General features: G+C 44.1%; 2 protein-coding genes across 2 annotated transcripts in view; one reads left to right on the top strand and one right to left on the bottom strand.

Annotated features, from left to right (window-relative positions):
* The window catches only part of LOC134157217 (baculoviral IAP repeat-containing protein 5-like), a 121842-nt gene extending 118704 nt beyond the window's left edge, over positions 1-3138 (top strand). The window contains exons 2-5 of the mRNA XM_062605954.1: positions 1623-1763; positions 1858-1967; positions 2116-2233; positions 2931-3138. Of these exons, the coding sequence (XP_062461938.1) occupies positions 1647-1763; positions 1858-1967; positions 2116-2233; positions 2931-3014 (429 nt within the window). The 5' untranslated portion in view covers positions 1623-1646 and the 3' untranslated portion in view covers positions 3015-3138. The remainder of the gene's footprint in view (positions 1-1622; positions 1764-1857; positions 1968-2115; positions 2234-2930) is intronic.
* Positions 3139-3888: 750 nt separating this feature from the next.
* The window catches only part of DZANK1 (double zinc ribbon and ankyrin repeat domains 1), a 498878-nt gene continuing 483280 nt past the window's right edge, over positions 3889-19486 (bottom strand). Inside the window, 14 exon segments of the mRNA XM_062605957.1 lie at positions 3889-4210; positions 5333-5404; positions 5832-5918; positions 5920-5939; positions 6643-6723; positions 7946-8031; positions 9964-10060; positions 10963-11037; positions 13055-13158; positions 14226-14421; positions 15034-15225; positions 16009-16128; positions 17699-17791; positions 18856-18969. Of these exon segments, the coding sequence (XP_062461941.1) occupies positions 4048-4210; positions 5333-5404; positions 5832-5918; positions 5920-5939; positions 6643-6723; positions 7946-8031; positions 9964-10060; positions 10963-11037; positions 13055-13158; positions 14226-14421; positions 15034-15225; positions 16009-16128; positions 17699-17791; positions 18856-18969 (1500 nt within the window). The 3' untranslated portion in view covers positions 3889-4047.

Here is a 19486-nt window from a genome sequence, read left to right as displayed (position 1 = left end):
CCATGTGCTTGTGTGAGCTTTGATACTTCACAACCAGGAAGCTGCCTACTGTGGTCAGCTTTATCATGCCCATTGATCTACAGTGTCTGAGCTGGGTAAATACTGGGATCATGCTGCATAGTTGTCAGTAATTTTGTAGGAGTCATACTTTGCAGTTTACTTTGAAAGAGAAGTCTCTTCCCAGAGAGTCCGGAGGCTGCCCGCATAGGTGCTGAATGCCTCTTTTCAGGTTAGATTCAGTCTGGGGGAAGAAGCACGAGTTTGGTCTGTTTGTTGCCACCTGTGGTGTAAGGATGTGCTTCTTCACAGCCCCACCTGCTTGTAAGGATGAGCTCCTGGGGAGCAGTTGAGCTCAGATGTCTTTATCCCTCATCTCTGACTCCTGTCCTCACATCAGCTTGCCGCAGAGGTAACCTGGGAGGAGATAATCTGGAGGAGGTATCTCTGAGCAAACACTGCCTGCCACGTTGGACCGCGCAGGAAACCCAGCCCCTGCTGCTGTGATGGATGAGTAGCTGCTTCTTCCCCGCAGAACCAGCTGCCTCTTGCCCCCGTGGCTGGGAGCCAGATTGCCAGGTCCCGCTTCCTTCTCCAGGCAGAGACACTGAGCTCAGCCACTCCTGCTGCCCGCGGGAGGGAAGAGCAGCGCTCTGTGCCAACAACAGGCGGTCACCGCCACGGGGGAGTGGGAGCAGCTCTGTGTGGGTCCTGCCTAGCAGGACCCTTCCTGCTGTGCTCCTCTGTCAGTGTGGAAACCCAGGGCAGCTTCTTATGGAATGTAAAAAAACAGGAAAAAAAGGTCAAACTGCCAAATTTGTCCTCTTCCCTGATGGACTTGTGCTGGAGGCTTTAGAGCATCCCTTTCCCAACTGGCTCACACTATATCATGGAATCCCAGACTGGTTCGGGCTAGAAGGGACCTTAAAGCTCATCCAATTGTGGGACACCTTCCACTGGAGCAGGTTGCTCCAAGCCCCATCCAACCTGGCCTTGAACACTGCCAGGGATGGGGCAGCCACAGCTTCTCTGGGCACCCTGTGCCAGCGCCTCAGCACCCTCACAGGGAAGAATTTCTTCCTAATGTCTCATCTCAATCTCCCCTCTGTCAGGTTAAAGCCATTCCCCCTTGTCCTGTCCCTACAGGCCCTTGTCAAAAGCCCCTCTCCAAGTTTCTTGTAGCCCCTTTGGGCACTGGAAGCTGCTCTAAGGTCTCCCCTTCAGGAGCCTTCTCTTCTCCAGGCTGATCCAGCCCCTCTCTCTCAGCCTGGTTCCAGAGCAGAGCTGCTCCAGCCCTCAGACCATCTCCATGGCCTCCTCTGGGCTCTCTCCAAGACCCTCTTAAACGCTGGAGCCGCACACCTCAGGCTCCTCGGGAATGACAAGGTTGCTTCTTGCCTGCCCTTGCCAGCAGCGCTGTGTCCGGCGGGGCTCACCCCTCTGCACGGCCGGAAGGGCGGTGCTGGGGAGCAGGGCTCGCACCGCAGGGTGGCTCCCGGGGGCTGCGGGGCGCTGCCCTCAGCCGGCAGCGCAGGGCGGGCCCGCGGCCGCCACCTCAGCGCCGGGACTACAGCTCCCGGCGTGCCCCGCGCCCAACAGCCGCTCCCGGCGTGCCCCGCGCGCCTGCCCGCCGCCATTTGAACAGCGCGATGGTGGCCGAGGAGCTGCGGATGTCTGAGGAATGGCGCTCCTACCTCGTCTGCACCCGCGCCGCCACCTTCCGCAACTGGCCCTTCGTGGAGGGCTGCGCCTGCACGCCCGAGCGGGTGAGCCCGGCGGGGGGAGCGGAGCGGAGCGGGGCTGCGGCAGGGGTGCGGCGGTGGGGGCTGATGGCTCCTCCCGCCCTGCTTCCGCTCGCAGATGGCGGCGGCAGGTTTCGTGCACTGCCCCAGCGAGAACGGCCCCGACGTGGTGCAGTGCTTCTTCTGCTTCAAGGAGCTGGAGGGCTGGGAGCCCGACGATGACCCGCTGTGAGTGCTGCGGGCGGCCCCGTCCCCTTCCCCCGCGGGGTAGAGCTGGGCTCCCGAGGTGCCTGTTGCGGGGTGGGGAATGGTGGAGTGTGCCCTGTTGTGAGCTGCTGCCCTTTGGTTTTCCTGGTCTTCTCTTTGCTCCTTTCAGCGAGGAGCACAAGAAGCACTCTCCGCGCTGCGCCTTCATCTCCCTTCAGAAAGATCTGTCTAAGCTGACGCTGCAGGAGTTCTTGAAGCTGGATAGAGAGCGAGTGAAGAACGCAATTGTATGTACATGGCGGCACTGTGATGTTGTCCGCACCCCCGTGATGCTGGAAAAGTCATTTACAAGTTTCTAGTCGTGTAGTCTTTTCCCTGGCCTCCTGGTTTCTTGCCTCAGTGTTTCCTGATGGGTTCTGGGTTCTGTCTCCTTTCCCAGTTCTCAGCCTTTGCCTCATGGGAGATGTAGAATCCCAGACTGGTCTGGGTTGGAAGGGACCAGTTCCAACCCCCTGCCACAGACAGGGACATCTTCCACTAGACCGGGTTGCCCCAGGCCCCATCCAACCTGGCCTTGAGCACTGCCAGGGATGGGGCAGCCACAGCTTCTCTGGGCACCCTGTGCCAGGGCCTCAGCACCCTCACAGGGAAGAATTTCTTCCTGATGTCTCATCTCAATCTCCCCTCTGTCCGTTTAAAGCCATTCTCCCCTGTCCTGTCCCTACAGGCCCTTGTCAGAAGCCCCTCTCCAGATTTCTTGTCCCCCCTTTAGGCACTGGAAGTTGCTCTACGGTCTTCCTGGAACATTCTTGTCTTCAGGCTGAACCAGCCCAGCTCTCTCAGCCTGGCTCCAGAGCAGAGCTGCTCCAGCCCCTGGGGCATTCTTGTCTTCTGGACAAGGCTTTAGTATAGCCTGCTTTCCCATCAGAGCTGAACGATGCCAAATTTAGTGGGGGACAGTAACGTTATTTTTATTCTCTGCAGAAAAAGGGCATTTCTCGGAAGGTGAATGACGTTCGTGATGAAGCCAAGATGGTGCGTCGGGCAATAATGAGTTTGGCTTCCTAAGCTCCTGTGGCTTCTCGCTCCCTAGTAACACCTGTCTGATGTGTGCTCTGGCACTGCTGCTCCGATCGATGGCTGTTTCCTGGACTGCTTCTAGAATGGCCATCCCTGTCAGGAGCAGACTTGAGGATCTGATGGGCTACATACATCATATTTCTTTTTCATGCAGGGGTTCTCCTGTCCTTCCTGTTAAGGATTACTATTTGTTGCTTTATTTCTTACTTCCTGTTTTTTAAACTGGGCTGTTTCTATTTTAGAGACCCCAAACCTTGTGTTTCTTGCAAGGGTTGGAAGGCACTTCCGTTTTCATCCTGAAAATACCAATGCTTTCAGATACATTTGGCAATAAAGAGAGGGGGGAATTTTAAAAGTCCTTTGGGGGTTTGGGTTTGTGGCTAATAATGTCTATCGTGCCAAATCTTAGTGTGCCTGGTATCCTTGTAAACCTCTGTTTGTAGCTGGTTTTGACTCATGTTGATGCATTTAGAAATTAAAGTTGAAGGTAAAAGAGCAAAGTGATTTTTACTCTGTTTTCTGGTGAACAATTTAGTGCAATGTGATGACCTGCACGAAATGCACTGTGAAGTTCAAATTGGGAAACAAGCTAATGAGAGTACAGCTTGCAGTGCTACTCATCTTGCTTGTGTACCCTTTAGGCACTGGAAGCTGCTCTAAGGTCTCTGGAGCCTTCTCTTCTCCAGGATGAACAAGCCCAGATCTCTCAGCCTGTCTCCAGAGCAGCCACCTATTGCTCAAGTGGATTGTCAGATCTCTTTACAATGACCTTGTGTGTTGGAAGGACTGGTTGGTGCTGCTTCTTGCACAATTTTGGAAAGAAATCTGTCAGAACAGAACACGGTGAAGAATTGTGTTGTGAACTGCTGGGGAGGAATAGGAGGGATCCTGTAGAAAATACATGGCTGTTAGAAGGCCTGAGTTGTTTGTACAGGGCTGGTAAGTCTGTAGACAGAAGAGGATGTGTGCTAAGGTGCTCCCATTGTTGAAGAGCCTCCAGCTCGATCTTGCGGGGAGTCGATCACACACTGACATGACCAGTGTTTCTGGGTTTCACAGGTTTTTCCACTGTTCCTTGTCTAAGCTTACTTGTGAACAATGAAATCACTTCATTGTTTCCAGCTGTAACAGCTAAATCATATGCTGATTGTCCTTCTGTGTTCTTCTTTATGCTTGCATTGCAGCTGTAAATAAAGCATATAGGGTTTAGCTACTTAAATTCATCCCAACTGTCCTGGTTCAGCTGTAGCAGTTACTTTTCTCCTTCCTAGTAGCTGGTGCAGTGCTGTGTTTTGGCTTTAGTCTGGGAACAGTGCTGATAAAACCTATGGTTTTAGTTTTTGCTAAGTAATGCTTACTCCAATCAAGGACTTTTTCAGTCTTATGCTCTGCCAGTGAGGAGGGGCACAGGAAGCAAGAGGAGGAAGCAGAGACAGGACACCTGACCCAAACTAGCCAAAGGGGTATTCCATACCACAGCACATCATACATGTGTTTATTGTTTTCTCTTCCTTTTCCCCTTTTAGTTTTATATTCTCTCCCCTTGTTATTTCCCTTATAATTATTAATATTGGTGGTAGTAGTAGTAGTTTCTTATTGTATCTTAAGTTACTGGACTGTGTTATCTTAACCTATGGGATTTACTTTCTTCATGCTTTCTTCCCCACCCCTCCAGGAAGGGGGCGGGGGTTGCCAAAGAAGAGGGAAAGTGAGGGGGTGGTTGCATGAGTTACCGACTGGGCTTAAACCATGACAATAAGGTACTGGAGTTAGTGAAGAAACATGTAGGACCGCATCAACAGGAGCATGGCCAGCAGGTTGAGGGAAGGGATTTTCCCTCTCTTCTCTGCTCTGGTGAGATCCCCCCCACCCTGCAATCCTGTGTCCATCTCTGGGGGCAACAACACAAGCGGGACATGGAGCTGTTGGAGTGAGTCCAGAGAGGCCATGGAGGTGCTCAGGTTGCCCAGTGAAGCTGTGGCTGCCCCTTCCCTGGCAGTGTTCAAAGCCTGGCTGGATGAGGCTTGGAGCAACCTGGTCTGGTGGAAGGGTCCCTGCCTATGGCAGGGGGTTGGAACTTGGATGAGCTTTTAAGGTCCCTTCCAACCCGTTCTACAATTCAATGATAAATGTTGATGCAGGGTATGTTCAGAATTCCTGGATGCCTCTTCTTGCAGGGACAGATCTGTGAGAGATGACTGCTGGGCCTTGGGCAGGCTCTGGGTGTTCAGCATTCCCAGGGAGGTCTCTGCAAGCAGACTGGGGGTACCCTGCAGCCGAGCTAGAGGGTCAGCCTCAGCACTTACCATAAGAGAACTTGGACACACTCCTCTCCTTCCGATCCAAGCAGAACTGCCTCATGGAGAGCAGTGTTGTTGCACCTGTGTAGGTGCAAGAGCAGTGTACCCGTTACCTGGGGAAGCCGTGCTGGTACACGGAAAGTGGTCTAGCAGATTAAATGAAACAAATGAATGGGAGGATATAGAATACATTAGGAGTCATGATGATTTAGGTTATTTTGGTAGGCTTTAGTGTGGTTTATTGTATTAAGTTGAAGTGGATTGGGCAATGAGTTGAATAGAACAGCAGCTTTCCTAAGAGAAATTATGAACAATCTTCAAAGCTGGCAGCTGCAAGGCCTGTGAGTACTATTTTCTTTGCTCATTTGCAGGTTGTTATTTTCAGATTTGGCTTTGAAAGGAGCTACAGATGTGTGGAGGATGGGTGAGAGGTTAATCCTCTCTAAAATTGGAGTACAAGTGCTTTTTTTGGGAACACTTCTGAAGACCAGAATGAGTGTTTGCTTATGGTCCTGACTGCTGGCTGATGTCGGCACCTTTCTGCACCAGAAGGGAGATGGCTTCGGCATGCTTGTTAAGGACAGCAAAGGTGAGTGCAGTTTGGGTCAGCTCCCTAGCACACACAGGAGAGGGAAGGTGAGCTGTTAAAAGCCATTAAGTTTCTTCAGCTTCCATCTTTAGAATCACAGAATGGTTTGAGTTGGAAGGGACCTTAAAACTCATCCAGTTCCAACCCCTGCCACAGGCAGGGACACCTCCCACTGGAGCAGGTTGCTCCAAGCCCCATCCAACCTGGCCTTTAATATTATGCCAGTTGAAGTTGGCAAATGGACTTTCATGCTCAGGACAGAGAAATATTCAAATTGTGTGGTATTGTTTCTTTGTGTTTCTTCTGAAGATATTTCTGGTCTTCTAGCTCAAAGCCAGAGTAAATGTATATAATAAGTGCGTCAAACTAGAACCTGCAGTCAGGATGCACCTTACCATACAGCAAAGAGGTAGAGGTTTGCTTGCTTTTCCTATATAGAGGGCTTGACCCTAAACTATAAAATTAATTTATCTTTCATTCTGCATGCCTTTGAGGGGAGGAGGAGATGAGGAGGATGCCTTACACACTGTCCAAGTAGGAATTTGCAGAAAACACATACAAATGTAAAATAGGCTGTTTCTTCTCTAAAATGCTCTTTTAATCTGAAAACAGTCAGTTGTATTGCAAGGATGTTGCTTCCTAAGCATAAAGTCGCTAACCAGGCTAATATTCATGCAGTAAATGGTCAAAGAGTTGGAAAAGGTAACTGCAGCAAGCAGTGATTTACTTCACTAAGTAATTGTTCTACCAAGGGGATTCTTCCTTTCCCATTTGGACCCAGTTCGTCCAGTAGCTGTCTGGACTCTGGCTGTGGAAATACAGAAAACAGCCAGTAGCATTTCACACAGTGAAAATACAACTAGGTGGGCCCTACTCTGCATTTGAGTAGAGGTGGAAAATGCACACAATGGCATGAATGCAGTGCAGCTGACCCTCAGTAATACTAATCCATGTCCTTCCTTTGGGAATGTCTTTCCAAATCTGAGGAAGTGTTGGGTAACCCAGGCTAGCATCTCACTGTTGAGGTCTTGATTCAGTAAACATATCTACAAATGATCATCTTTACATCAAGGCAGCTCTCAGAGCTGTACAGAGATCTGATAGCCATAGTAAATTCAATTTGGGCACAAGTTCTTTGCTAGAGGATTAAAGTTTGAGGCTTCCAGAACTTGTGAAAGTATTTTATTTAAAAAAACAAGTTATGTTTTGCCTCACAGAAGTTCATTCACTAAATCCTAAACCAGCGAACAACCAACAAAACCTAAAAGCTTTTCCTTGTATTTCTTCTCAGCCTTCTACCTCATTCTTCTCCCCTTTTGAAAGCCCAGTCACTTGACCAAGTATTTCTATCTCTGTACTCACACCACAAAGCTCTATAACTTCATCTGTTGAGTTGGCAAACTGATCCAAGCTTAGATTAAAGTACATTTCCCTTTTGAAATGTTTCATGCCATTGCTGACATAGTAGTAGGCAGTACTTCCAAGATATACGGTCTCTAGTGGAAGTAAAGCCTTGCTTCTTGCAATAAACTAGCCCTCAGTTGTGCTGACACCTCAGCTTGATGAGAAATCTGAGCTGACTTCGAAGCTTGTTGATTAGATTAACTTCTGCCTCGTTCACAGTCTGTGTGCACAGTAGTTCCAGCACAGCCAAGGGTATGTCCTATGGAGTCAAGCTAAGCAGTAGGGTCAGGGGAAGACAATAGTGCCTCCACTTGATTTTGCTTCTGAGAAAAACCTGTAACAAAATCAATCTGCAAGTCTTTAGTCCTAGGGCTGTGTCAGTAAATCAGAATGGATCCAAAAAACAGAGAGTACCAATGTAATTAAGCTTCTAGTAGAAAATAGTTTTTTCCAGTTCTGTAATAAATGCCAGTTACCAGTGTTCAGGTTTGATATTAAATTGGACTTTTGTCCACTTCCCCCACCCCCCTGTCAGTGTTAAAACCTTTGTATTTTTACCCTTGGCTGCCCTCCATGTTCGTGCTGCTCTATAGGGAGGTTTTCCTGTACTGGCAGAAGATACGTACGGGGAGATTATCTTCCTTTTCTATAAGTGTTCTTGACTTTGTTCTGTGTATTTTGTCTCTTGAATGGAAAAGATTATGATCATTGCCTACCAGAAAGGAAAACAAGTATTAGTTGAAAGCAAAGTCAGTATCCTAACAAGAACTTGGGGGAGAGATCTGGAAATAATTTATCCACAAAAATATTTAATTTTGTGTTGAAATCAAAGCAATATTTATCAGTTTTCTACAAGAGAAAGTGATGAAATATCTGTTGCAGATCAGACTGGTTTTAACAAAAGGTTTACACTTAAGCACTCATAAAAACTTGCTATTTTGAAATGAAGATTCAATGAGATGCAGGGTTTGAGGAGGTTTAGTCTTTCTTTTCTTTTTTCTTTAACTAGCTGCAGCTATTCAACAGGCTTGACTTGGAGTCATGAATTGTTTTGACCAAATACCTTATGATTTTTTCAGTGCTGTCTGGCTCCCAGATACTCAAGAACCAGTGGGCCTAGAGTAGACCCGTTCATCTGTTATTTTAAAGAGACATAATCTACTAACATGCAGGAAGGTTGGTAAGGAAACTAGGCACCATGTATGGACTCTTTGAGCTGGTGCTACCAGGGTGTCTGGAGTCACAGTCACTATTGACACTCCCCCAGAACTCAGCTCCTAGTGCCCTGGCTGCCTCTTGCAAATTCTTAGACTGAAAGCACAAAGTGGGTGGAACTTCCATGTGAACTGAAGTATGTCAAATGTCACCATAGGAATTTCTGAATTCTAATCCTGACTTCACAGCTAGTTGATTGAATGAAAGCTTAAGTCCAATATGAGATTCCAAAACCACTGAGCTCTTAATGCTAACAGAAATGCAAGTTGAGCTTCTCTGAAAACTAGGTTTAGAATGAATGTATTCCCTCATTTCTTAAGTTTTCCAAATGTGCCAAAGCTGAAGTCCCTGGCACAGCTCGAAAGCAGAGATAATACTGACATCCCTGGCAGTGTTTAAGGCCAGGTCGGATGGGGCTTGGAGCAATCCGGTCTTGTGGCAGGTGTCCCTGCCCGTGGCAGGGGTTGGAACTGGATGAGCTTTAAGGTCCCTTCAACCCAGACCAGTCTGGGATTCTGTTATTTATGACTCCTACTGTAAAATAATATGCAAAGCATCTGAAGTTTTATCACTATAACAAAACCACTGCTATAAGCTGTGACTGCATTTACTAGCCTCCTCAGCTGTCTTTCAGTGAGAAAGCATTTCTATGAGTTTTTGACAGGGTCCATACACTGCTTAAATCTTAACTCAGCCATTTTGAGACTTAAAGATCAACTTAAGTAGGCTCAGAATGTGCCAGTGTTTTATTTTGGATGTTTCAGTGTCTGACCTTCAAAAAGCTACTTCTGTATTCTTGACTACTACATTTAACATAAATGTTACCATAAAAGTTGGTTGGAGAAACTCTCTCAGACTCAATTTGGAGTTTTAGAAAGCAGGCATTCTTTATTGCAGAGCTGTGAGCACATGTGAACAGTTACAGAGGTGAGCATGCCCATTACTTGCTGACAGCTGCTCTACATTTAGCATATTCATGCATATTCACAGATTTCCCAGGAACTAATTATAATATTTGCATCCTAATTAGACATGCCCTTTCATGCTGAGTGGGGGGGTCTCTGGTGGTTGCTGATTGTCTTCCTCACTGTATTTCCTGAATGACCTCAGTGCTTGACCATGCCCACAGGGTCCTAGTGCTGAGTTAGCAGTGGTAATGTCCTTCCTTCTGTTCTGTTCCAGTCTTGCTCCACGCTGGGTGCTGCTCCGCTATCATGAAGTCTAGCAGCCTTGGTCTTATTTACTGTCTCCTTAGTTGTTATCAGCCCTGTGATGTTCCTTCCCCCGTCAGCCAAACATTCCTTTCTCTCTCTATGGGTTAGCAAGTTAGAACAGTTTGCTGCATTCTACTATGTTAAAGACACGCGCTATTGTTAGCTTAAACCTACAGTTTAAGCCTACATAAAGACAGGGGGAAAAACAAACTCACCCAGACTAGTCTGACAGCCATCCTGTCCATCTCTGACTTCTGTTGCAGCACTCAGGTAATGATTGCTGAACTTCACTGGCTTATTAGTATGAATGTTCTGTAGAATTATCAAATGGAGGTAGTTAGTAAGGGTATCACCTAAGGCTGTTATAATCTTAGTAGCACAAAACAGTGGTGTGGCAGATGAAAAAATATATAGGCTTTCAATATCAGTGTCAAATGAGCACAAGACAAATTGTTGTATGTAACTGAGCTCTGTTTTGAGGCAAAATAATGTAGCAATTTTTCTAAACCTTGTGGTAGTATTTGGTTTGATTTAGAAAAACAAAGTGACACAATTTCACCTAATGAAATGAAGATTCTCATCCAAATGAATATGTTCTACCCCTTGAGATATCTGATTAACTCCTAACTTGTGAAATGATGTGATACACCTTTTCAGGCATCACGTAGCAAGGTAAGCTTGTTCAGATTCTACACAAGAAATACAATCTGAATTTTGGATCTTTCAAATGGAGGATTCTCATCTTTGAAAAGTTGGGAATAAAAATCTGTGTGGGTTTTAGAACATGGTACTTCTGGAGCTAGGGATTTCAAGTGTTTGATACAGTTAACAGGAGTTCTGGTAAATGTTATCTCCAAACTATTGAAAATTACTGAGCTTGTTCTTTAAGAACACAATTTGCACACTGAAGACAAGGAGCACCTAAGCTCAAGGTGCTGGGAACAAACATCAGCAGTAAAACTGAATGTTAATAATAGCAAACTAATGAAATGCAAGATGATAGCAACATAACCATGAAGCCTGGCTTAATCAGGTAAAGATATCTGTTCAGCCATTAGAAAGATTCTTTTCTCTGAAGTGATAAGTTAATACCCTCTCAACAAAAGAATTTAGGGTTTTGACGTGATTTTAAAATATACAGGTGTTACACTCACTGGTCTAGTGACAGCTTTAGATCAGCTGCCTAACAATGGGCCTCACCCCCCCAAACTAACCTTGTTAATAGCAAGAGCATAATTCAGTGTAATAGTGACTTCATAGTCATCCTCACAGATGGTAGCAGAATTAATCTAGAGGGAAAGAGCCACCGTTAGTATCTAATACAAACAATACACAGAAACAGCTTTAGGAATAAGGTTTGCTTATGATGTTTGTTTATTATGGAGCCAATACACCAAATCACACGTGGCCTTTGCCTACTGTGATATTGTACCAACACTTCCCATTTCCCTGAGGAAGGGGCAGGTGGTATTTAGAGTAACTGGAAATATCAAAACTACTGACGTGCCAAATGAATGCAAAAGATTTAATAATGCTATGCTTCATGCAAGCTCAGTCATTCTCCACTCAGGTTTTGTGTGACAGGCTGTGTTGCTCTTAGGTCTAGTGCTCCAGGAGAAATGGTTGTTGCTTTAGTTGTAGCAGCCTGTAGAGGAATAGTCTGTAGTAAAACTTGCCTAACTTTCTATATGCTTAAGTGGGTTCAGAGAAGGGCAACAGAGCTGGTGGAGGGTCTGGGCACAAGTGTGATAAGGAATGGCTGAGGGAACTGGAGGTGTTTAATCTGGAGAAGAGAAGGCTCAGGGGGAACCTCATCACCCTACAACTACCTCAAAGGAGGATGGAGCCAGGAGGTGCCTGGGCTCTGCTCCCAAGGAACAAGAAACACAACAAGAGGAAACTACCTCAAGCTGCTCCGGGGAGGTTTAGACTGGATATTGGGAACAGTTTCTTCCCCAAAGGGCAGTCAGGCATTGGAACAGGCTGCCCAGGGCAGTGCTGGAATCACCGTCCCTGGAAGTGTTCACAAACCGTGTAGACGAGGCCCTCGGTGCCATGGGTTTGTGGTGGCCTTGGCAGTGCTAGGGAATGGTTGGACTGGATGGTCTTGAAAGTCTTTTCCCACCCAGCTGATTCTATGATTCTTTGATTTTTATATCAATTCACTGAGAAAGTACCTCTGGCAAGAAGACTATTGAAGTTACACAAAAATGAGTGCATGGTGGATTATAAAGAAGTGGAATGAAGCTGATGAGGTTTATATTGCAGCAAACAGAGATTTTTGAGATAAAGTTGATTATATTTCTAAGTCACATGACAATCAAAACCAACATTAAACCCACATAGCTGGCATCTGCTTTGAATCATTTCTGTTACTTTTCCTGCTACATTTGTATGAGCAGTAATGGCCTATTTTTCCCTCTAGAGCTATTTTTAGCCTGGGTCAGTCCCTGATCCAGTCCACAGGACATTGCCCCATGTGCTGGCAGCACCTAGGAATTAGTGTGAGGGGATTCAATTCCTTAACCCAGCAGGGCTGCCAAAGCAAGCAATACAGTGCTGAGCTGAACAGCAAGGATAATTGAGCACAGAAATGGACTGCCTGGGGCAGTTGTGAAATTCCATTGTTGGTGAGTTTGAAAAGCTTCAAGGCAAACATCTGTCAGGAACTGTTTAGGCAGAGTTGATCCTCCCTCAGGACAGGGACCAAATGATCTCTCAGTCATTCCAGCCCTATCTTCTAGGACTACAATCTCTAGTTTCCACCTTCTTGGTATCACCCCTTTAATCATTTTAATGCAGTTTAGTGACATCCTGAAGACTACATCTCCAGTAGGAAAAACAATGCCCTGTTCCTGTAAGACTGGTATCGTTTACGCTAGAAGTAGATGGTATAGCCAAAGAGAATTGCTGCTATCTGCTGGTATAATCCAGCCCTGAGCAGAGGCAAGCATATCATCTAAATTCCATTTCTAGCAGAGCTTATTAAACTGACCAACTAGTGATCTCTCTTTCTTGATTGCCTGCTGTGGGATACTGTAAAAGCAGCTGAGTAAGGGCTCTCTTGCTTCCATCGCTTCTCATACAGCTTTGAGGTGAAAGAAGAGAAACTGCCATTGGAAAGAAAGCAGAAAAAAACCCTTCAGTAATAGACTGAGCAGAAAATGGAAAACAAAACAAGACAAATTACACAAACAGGTCAAGGTCTAAAGAAAAGGGAGGCATTTATTTTTCCAGCGTTTATGTAGCAGCCACAGCGGTCTTTTCATGATGCTCCATAGGAAGATATTACAAGCTCCTTCCTACCTTTCCCATTCGAGGTTCTCCAATCAGTGCTCTGAAGTCAAGATTGTTCTGAGCATAGCTTCTAAGGTGAGCACAGACGTGATCCAGCTGTTTTCTCCAGTAACCTGATCAGAGAGAGTTGAACAGGAGAAAAAAACCCTGAAATTATGCTTAACATTTCTTCTCATACAATGGATGATTTAAAAGAACTTATTTTCCCTAAAAAAGGTTAAATACTGTCTTGTCCATAGGTTATAATTAATTCTTAGGGGAGCTCTATTCATAACAAAACCATGCCTTGGAATTGTTATTGGGAATCAAAACTGGCCGTGCATGAAGGGAAGTCTCACACTATTCCACAAGAGTAAAAACCAAACAAACCCCAATATTACAACTAAACAGTTGTGTGTTGTTGAACTGATTTTTAGTCGGTTTGAGATCACCAACAGGTAACAATAAGCCAAATCTGAAAACTGCAGACATAGAAACTTACCCTATACAGCATTCTGGTCTGTGCAAATTATTCCCCAGATAAATGCCTTTTAAGTATATCATAAAATCACAGAATGGTTTGGATTGGAAGGGACTTTAAAAACTGAAAACTGAAGTTGAAATTTTGCCAGGATAGTAAAACTAAAATCTCTAAAAATTGCAAACTTTTTAATGACAGCAAAGTGATTCCACAAAGAACTAACTGACCAAACCAGGGACTGAAACAAAACTGTCTGCAGTACTGATACAGGACCTGTGAATGGACAGGCTCTGCAGTGAGTGATGTAGATGTAGATACCTTTGCAGGCCCTGAAGATGGGGGCCTACAAGAGCCCTCAAGGTTTCTACCAACCCTGGGTTTTGTAATCCTCTTTAAGAATCCCTTTCTCTAGTTTACTTTCCTTTACTTCCAAAACTTCCACAATTCATTCCACAACAGGACCCCAAACATGTTCTTCAGATACAAAAGCCTCATCATATTTTTTAAGAACTGTGATCTACTGCTGTTGTAGCTGTTGATGGAGATCAGTGGCTGAATTCTAAGGCACTGCATTTACAAGTGACTGGTGGGAAGACAGACTTATAAAGATGTAAATCAATGTCCTACTGATGGTACATTCCAAGATGATAAAATCTTCCAGAAAAAGCAAGGTCATACATTGCATCTTTGTATAGAACACATAAAATCAAAACTCCTAACCTTTTCCAGGACTAATAGCTGTCAGGAGAGGCTTATGATCACTCATCTTTTCCAGTTTTTCTTTTTGTGAAATCAGCTCAAGCTCCTTCTTTTCCAACAGTTTGCTTGATGGGTAAAAAAGTCCAATGGTTTGAGTTCCTTTATCTTCTCTTTCTTTTAGTTCTGCCCTTGATTTGGGCAAGGAAATAGGAAGAGGCTGTGTGTGGGGTGGAGGGGAAGGAAAAGTGTATGTAATATAATTAGATAGATTGAGATGGCTTATAAGCAAAAATTGTGTAGAACAGTACACAGAATTGTCCAGGAATGAAAAAGCTAGCAGGAAGGATCATTAACAATTCCTGATTTTAGTTACCAGTCTATAACAATGATGCAACTGGACACAAATATTCAAGCAAAAGCAAAACTCTCCACCATTGCCAGCAGTACGTATGCTTTTGCAGGACAAAAGCTGGCCTTGGCTAAGTATTGTGTTCTTTCTCAAAGCAGAGTTTTAAAAACAGTGTTAAATGTGCGTGAAAGAATACCCTGTATTAGCAGGACACAAATAATTCACAGGTAGTAAGATAAAAGTACTTAAAGAGCTGAGACTTTGAAAAGCTGATTGTTTCTCACTTGGCTATTTAGAATAAGGCTGGATTAAGGCCTTTGGCTAAAGCTACTATTTGGCAGAAAGCAGTTCTCAGTAGAAACATATTCTCTTTTTTGCCCTCAGCAGGCTCATAGGCCACAGCCTTGTCTCAAAGAGGAAATGAATGGGGTTGTGCTGATCTCCACCTGCAGTGGACTAGGCTCTTAGCTGTCTTCAAACCTGGCTTTGTAATACTGTGTGTCTTACCTCAGAAACCCCCAGTGAGTCCCCAGCATCCATGAGACTGCTGTTGGGAGAACCCACCCTTGATGGGGGCTCTATGTAAACACCACAGGACCCACAGAAGCGAGCGTACGGATGATTGCTTGTACCACACTTGAAACAAGAAAAGTAGGATGGAGGAGGTCCAGGCTGGAAAGTCCAATGAAACACTTGTCACTACAGAAACATCTGATGCATGGTTCAGGGATGATAAAAGCAGTGGCATGAATTAAAAGGAAGCAAAGTAGCACTATCAGAAGCTATTAGGTAAGTAATATTAAGCAGGATAACAGGTTGCTAACACACTGGTAGATGCGAAACACCAACTTTTCAGATATCTCACCATTATGCTATGGAGGCAAACATTTTTCAGACAGATCTACCACTATGGTATGTTATTTAAACTGAAAAACAAATACTAATTTTCTTTGGCAAAGTCCTGTAATTACTAGTCTGGTGCACTGATACTGAATACTGACTGCTATCCTTTCCAGTCCAGTTCTACCACCACCTCCCTGGAGTGCCCATAGTACAGCAGAGGACCACTGGTTACGTAGGCAGAGGTGAGTGTTTCAACTTTAATGCAGACTCAGCTCACAGAGAAAAAGAGTAGCTATGGGAAAACTTGCATTAGGTCAGTCTATACATTGACCTTTGGTGGATCAGTTACTTTGGTATGACATACAGCTATTGCCTCTCAGGTGAGCTGATGCTTATTGACCCATGGTAATTTGTTTACATACCTAAAGCCTCCAGTCACCTACTGATGTGGGGTCAGGATGTCATCTAAGCCTTTCATTTTTCTTTACGTAATCCTATGTGCTTGAAGTACTTTGATAGTAAAAAGCTGTATACTAACTGACAGAATTTTGCAAAGAGAAGTCACGGAGGAGTAGAAAGAGATTTGTCAGCACAAAGACGGATAGCACGTGCCTTGGCTCCACACCAGTCACAGAAACGGGCATCACTTTGGTTAACACGATGGCATTTTGAGCATGAAACTGTCTTGCTTTTCTGGCTGTGGTAAGGTGGGGGGGTGTCCCCGAACATGGGCTAATTAAAACAAAACAAGAATTAGAGAGAAAATACTTCTTATGAGAAAAGGGTCACAAGCCAAATAAGAGGGAAAGCAAGCTACTTTGATAACATTAGGTAACAGTCAACCTAAAAGAATTATTTCACAGAAGCATCACAGAATCCCAGACTGGTTTGGGTTGGAAGGGACCTTAAAGCTCATCCAGTTCCAACCCCCTGCCACGGGCAGGGACACCTTCCACTAGAGCAGCTTGCTCAAGTGAGAATAAGCATCAGACTGACTTGGCTCTGACCTGTAATTTATTATTATTTTTTTCACTACAAACCCCCAGTAAAACGTGGCATTTATTAATTTTAAAATATTTTTAGTAGAACTAAGGAAAAAACCCCAACCTTATCAATCAGTGTCCTTTTACACTGAGTGTTTACTAATATGGCCCCAAGTAGACTCAGCATTAAGATGGAGGTTTCCCTGTTGATAAACACAAAACACAACTCAAAACACAACAGATATTTTCCGTTGTACCTTTCTTTGTAGTAGTATGGCAGGGAGAGTGTGTTCAGACAATGAGTTTTCTCTCACTTTGATATTTGCTACCTAAGGTCGGTTTGGGTTTTTTCATTTTGCACTTTTTTACCTCATACAAGTTATATATTCCCTAGCTCCCACTACAATTAACTTACATGGGTATGCAAAAGAAAACAGATTTTTCAGCTGAAACTTCTAGAGGTTGATTATAGAACCAATAGTTAGGACAAAGAGGTCTTAAAAATGGTTTGTTGGGTTTTGCCTCAGGGCTTATGCTGTTTATTTTCTGTGCAAATCAGGAATATGGATAAGGAGCAGACCCCAGGAAAATTATTCTGATTGCAGACACCACAACAGCAAATAAGCAAACAGGCAATAGCCCTATTTTCATCTGCGGCCTCAACTGCGATTTGATGTGATTTTGGGGTTCACTTGGAAGATAATATTTACAGGAGCACAAGTTTAAATATGCTCTAAATCTAAATTATTTAATAGCCATTAATAGTAATATCAGATTTGTTACTAATTAGTATTCAGGAATTACTATTGGTTATTGCTAATTAACCATTATTAGTAGTAAAATTTCTGATTACTATTAATAATTCTTTGTAAGCATTTAACTTTCTCCCTTAGCTACTACAGGTCTCACCATTCACAGCATATGCCTAACTACATATGCATCTACGTCTTAGTATCTACAACCAGTGAAGCACTAAGCATATGTTTATTTTAGGTAAGTACAACTTCCTACTTAAATTTACTGTGAAATAACACCTCAGTGGCTGTGCAAGAGACCTTTGCCTCTAGCTACTGGCAGTTTTAGAACTCGGGATGTTTGTGTTATAATCAGATGATTTTTAACTCGCAGGTACGCTTATGTTTAGCTGGACGTTTGTGATGGCTCATCTGTGGGAGCACTGAGCTTGAATATCCCAAGGGGGAGGGAATCTCTGTTTTTGTAACATAGGGACACAGGGATATGGCTTCAGTTTTCCAAAGGAAAAGAATGTTGTGCTTTGGTTTGATTAAGCCTAGTGTGATCGATGGAAGAAGCCTTACCATCTGTATTTCAGGCAGCCTGCTTTCACAAGTCACACAGTGTTTATGGTGAAGAGGATTTCCTGTGCCACACGCCTGACAAATTACTTTGCCCTTTTAAATAGAGAAAGAATACATTTTACTCAGTATTTGACTTGATCGTACAAAGTGCTGTGGTTATTCAGCCCTGCAGGGTTAAGAGATCCTGAAAGTCTGTGTGTGGGCTTCAGGTTTTAGTAAGGCCATATTGCCTGCACATCACACATCTATGGCTCCTGATGACAATTTAAACTATGGTACAGTTCCCTCAGGAGACCCAGCATCAATACCCCAAGATCTTTGCATGTATTAGTTTACTTAGTCATTGCATTCACATAACCAGAAAGTCCAGTATCTGCAAGGAAAATCATTATTATTGTCCCCCTGAGGGTGCCCTAGCACAGTCACTATTAACAGTGAGTTTCCAGCAGAACTGAGAATCATCAGTCTACTATTTTGATTGTTGCCACCAAACAGTTCAAGTCTGCCTTTGTACCTACATCAGGGCTGCCATAACACATCATATTTGGAGCAATGTCTATAATTACCAATTGTGGACATGCAGTATCAGCTCTTTCCTTCTCACACCCTTTTCCCTGACTGGAGTGGTTGAGGAGGGCCCCTACATGCATCCACATACCCTTAGGTAGGGAGTATTTTGTAGGGCACATTTTGTCTATTTGAGACCACCAGCACTTTTGGATCACTAAGACTGTGCTTGAACATTTTGAGCATCTACCCACTGCCGCAGTCCTGCCAGCAAACCTGTGCTAAGCACTTATGGTCAAATAAGGTAAGCAGAGTAATGAGGATATATTTAACAAACTTAAAATGCTTAGTAATACTAAGGCCAGAAATTATAGAATCATGGACTATCTCTTTCCTGAGCACAAGTGCACATGTTCCTGTCATTCACACTGCTACATCGTGTGCTCTTCAGTATGCCTTCCTGAGCTTATGTGGTTTGCCTTTAATGATTATTTCTATCCAAAGTGGTTTTAATCCTACTAACTCTTAAATCTGTCATAATGAAATTACACAAAACCAAGCTGGCGCACAATGGTTGTAATGAAGTCATCTGTTAGAAAAACGCATGCCAGGAGGTAAACTGCTATTTTGTTAGATTTATTCTTAATTACCTTTACGCACATGTTGGTCTGGGGCTGCAGCTGTGGAGCTATTGGTGACTCACATACAATGCAAGAGGGTGTATTCATTGGCACAAGATGTCTGCATTCAAGACATGGCGCCATCTGAAGAAAAAGCCACATCACAGCATGTCATAAGGGTTATCATGAGATTTTCAGTGTTTTCCTGGTTAGAGTTTACATCAGCAGCAAAGTCACTAGAAACATAGAAACTGAGAGCCACAGATGCTGATACTGATCCTTAAAGATAACAGGCTATTGAGAAAATATGAAGACAACTGGAAAGAGTGACTTTACTGACAACTAAAATATGCCAGAAAGATACTAAGTTAATTTTCAATAGAATTAAATAGCTACTATAAAATGTAGTAGCTGAAATCATCTTAATTATGAACCTAATCTAAAGAGGTGGTGAATATTCTCAGTCATCACTTGAAACTACAGCATTAATCCAGACATTTTTCTGATGATACAGGAAAAAAAATTACACCACTGACTTGTTAGATCAAGTTATTATCTCTTGGGAAGAGCTTAGAGAAGACAGTTACAGGCATCACTAAAAACTTGGTGCTCTTACATATATGCCCACACATGCCACCATGTAAGGTTTCAGGCGTATTAG

This window comes from Pezoporus occidentalis, unplaced genomic scaffold (genome assembly GCF_034315485.1).
Source record: "Pezoporus occidentalis ecotype Australia unplaced genomic scaffold, CSIRO_AGI_Poc_V1 ctg93, whole genome shotgun sequence".
Taxonomy (NCBI): domain Eukaryota; kingdom Metazoa; phylum Chordata; class Aves; order Psittaciformes; family Psittacidae; genus Pezoporus; species Pezoporus occidentalis.
The sequence above is the reverse complement of the archived record's forward strand: the minus strand, read 5'-3'. Positions and strand labels throughout refer to the sequence as shown.